Below are 2,614 nucleotides of genomic sequence, written 5' to 3'. Positions count from 1 at the left end.
TTACCGCGATTTCGCTGGAAGCGGGTGCAATTTTTCAGATTAGCACCCGCTCCCGGCGAAATCCTGCGGTTGTCCTTATGACAAATCTTTAATTATATATATCATTATTATTTAGTATTTTAGTATCTTTATTACATATTATGTATCCCAGTCTTTATTTACGCATCTGTATTTTGTATGTTTTAAAATCAATTCTTATAACTGAAAATGAAACTTCCATTTTTGCTTATTTATATATTTTTTGTTGAAGGTTCAGCATTTTAGTTGAAAATTGAACTTTTTACATTCCTATCATTTATGATTGAGAAAGTATTAGAATTTTAGGAAATTTCACATTATAGTTTTTTAACGGATCTCCACGTTTCGAGACCCCCTGAATCCAAAAATCAAGTTTTTACGATAACGTCTGTCTGTCCGTCCGCCCGGCGGCTATCCGACCGTCCATCTCTAAACACGATAACTCTCGAAAAAATTAACGGATCAAATTCATTTTTGGTACATTTTTTTAGGTCCTAAAAGAAAGGACGAGTTCGTTAACCAGCCATTTTTGATAAAAACTCAAAAAGTGAGCGCACTTTGAACATTTTTGAGACTACTTTTTTCTAAATTTGAAAATTCTATGTGCGGATATTTATAGTATTAAAAAGAACAAACAATTTATTCTCACGGCTTTTTCCGATAAAAAAGAAAATTCTCAGAGTTATAGCATTTTCAAAATATGTTAAATTAAGCGAAAATCAAAATTTTAAGCCAAACAACGCACGGCATGAAAAAAGTCAAGAGAAAAGAAAAACATTGCTTTTTGAAAGCCTTACAAGATTATCATAACAAATTTTTTGATTTTCTTGGAAAATCGAAAACTCAAATTTTGACTGCACAAAAAATAATGAAAAATCAAAAATTCCATTTTGTGGTAAACTATGTATGATACTAAAAAAGATGAATTAACAAAAATTGTTATTCCAAAAAAAAATCTACGATTTCCTTAAGAATCACTTCTTGATAGGACGCTTACTTTTTGTTTTATTCGTGAAAAATAACATAGAAAATAAAACAAAAAACAAAAAATTTGTGGAAAAACGACGAAAGTTACGAAAAAAAATTTAACAATACTTGTTTACAAATGTCTGTTGAAAATCGAGCGCGCAGCGTGAGTGTCACGATGAGAATGTGTACTGCAAAACCTACAGAGCTTTGAGAAACTTAATCTTTGACCATATTTAATTAAGTAGACAATTCAGAATGTGAAGACGCATAAAAATACTGCCATCTAAAAGAGATATTTTTGATAAAGTTTAATTCAAGCGCGAGGTAACCCATTATCGAGTGCGAAGTGCGAGATTCAACCGTCGCGCGTCCAAAAATAATATTTTCGGGCTGAAACCTGTTTTCTAGAAAGTTTGTCTTTTTAGTTTGAAAATTCAGTATTTTCAATCATATTTTTCTTCTTCATTGACTGCAAAGGCTTTCTTGATAGAAATTACATTTTTCTTACTAATCATTTTGTGTCAGACAAAAAAGAATAAAAAGAATCTTTTTAAATAAATATACTAAAACAGTTTATAAACGCAGAATATATTTATTTTCGTTGGATATTTATCATTATTATTTAATATTTAAATACCATTATTACATTTTTATCCTAGTCTGTATTTCCATATTTGTACGAACAAGTTGAATTAAAACCCATTATTTCTGGCACTCATGGAGCTTCTTATGACAGGAGAGTCAAAATAACCGACTGGTAAACAATACAAGTTATGTAATTCCAACATGATTATTTTCAAAATAATTTTTATCAATATTTCAGGCAAGATCGATATTTAATAGAACCACGTGACAAAACAGATTTTTTTCCACCAAAAGGAAATTTGCGAATGGCTACTTATAACAGATTAGGAACTTATGAGCCTCAAAAATATTTAACAGAAACGAAAGAAAACATTAGAAAATATGAACCTTCCGATTTTGAAAAACACCCTGCACCAGTCAAGATGCTAAATATTTTTTCTTATCCACTCACTGAGTAAAGTATTTAGAGTGTGTACTCAACCTGGGAAACCTGAAACAACCTTGAAATGTCAGGGAATTTTTTCGAGGGCGAACTTAACTTTTTTGTTTGTATTGTTTTTATCTCTTTTGGAAGAAATTAATCTTCTTGGTTGCAAATTAAATTAGTCTAGTTCAAGATTCATCATTTTGGTTGAAAATTGATCTATTTGTTTAAAATTCAACTGTTCCAGTTGAAAATTCGTTACTTTGAATAGAATTTTATCTGGGCAGATTTGAATCCAGTTAGGACATTTCCAAAAAGGGCGAGGGTGTTTAAAAGTATGAAAACTAAAAAATGAAATCTAAAAAGAACTCTAACTCGAAAAATATCCAGGGTGTTTAAAAGTATAAAGAATTTAAATTGTACATTAAAAACAAAGAATTTCTTCTCATCAGTCTGAAATTATTTTTAACGTCAATCATCTAACACAGATTATCAAAAGACCGAATGACTAGCGCTATATTACGAGGGTAGTTCAATAAGTCCTTAGAATGAAGTATAAAAACAATTTTTTTTGGGTAAATTTTTTTTTATTTTTCAACATAATCTTCTTGGAGCTCT

General features: G+C 29.8%; 1 protein-coding gene across 3 annotated transcripts in view; it reads left to right on the top strand.

Annotated features, from left to right (window-relative positions):
• Positions 1–2,614, top strand: part of LOC117180821 — a 46,735-nt gene that overhangs the window by 1,367 nt on the left and 42,754 nt on the right. For all 3 annotated transcript variants that reach the window (XR_004468055.1, XR_004468056.1, XM_033373342.1), the window contains exons 2-3: positions 1,647–1,744; positions 1,811–2,026. Coding sequence is in view for 1 of the 3 variants with exons in the window: in XM_033373342.1 (XP_033229233.1) it covers positions 1,647–1,744; positions 1,811–2,026 (314 nt within the window). In the remaining 2 variants the exon portion in view is untranslated. The remainder of the gene's footprint in view (positions 1–1,646; positions 1,745–1,810; positions 2,027–2,614) is intronic.

The sequence above is a fragment of the Belonocnema kinseyi genome, chromosome 9 (assembly GCF_010883055.1).
Source record: "Belonocnema kinseyi isolate 2016_QV_RU_SX_M_011 chromosome 9, B_treatae_v1, whole genome shotgun sequence".
NCBI lineage: Eukaryota > Metazoa > Arthropoda > Insecta > Hymenoptera > Cynipidae > Belonocnema > Belonocnema kinseyi.
Note: the sequence above shows the minus strand (reverse complement) of the source record. Positions and strands in the feature narration are given on the sequence as shown.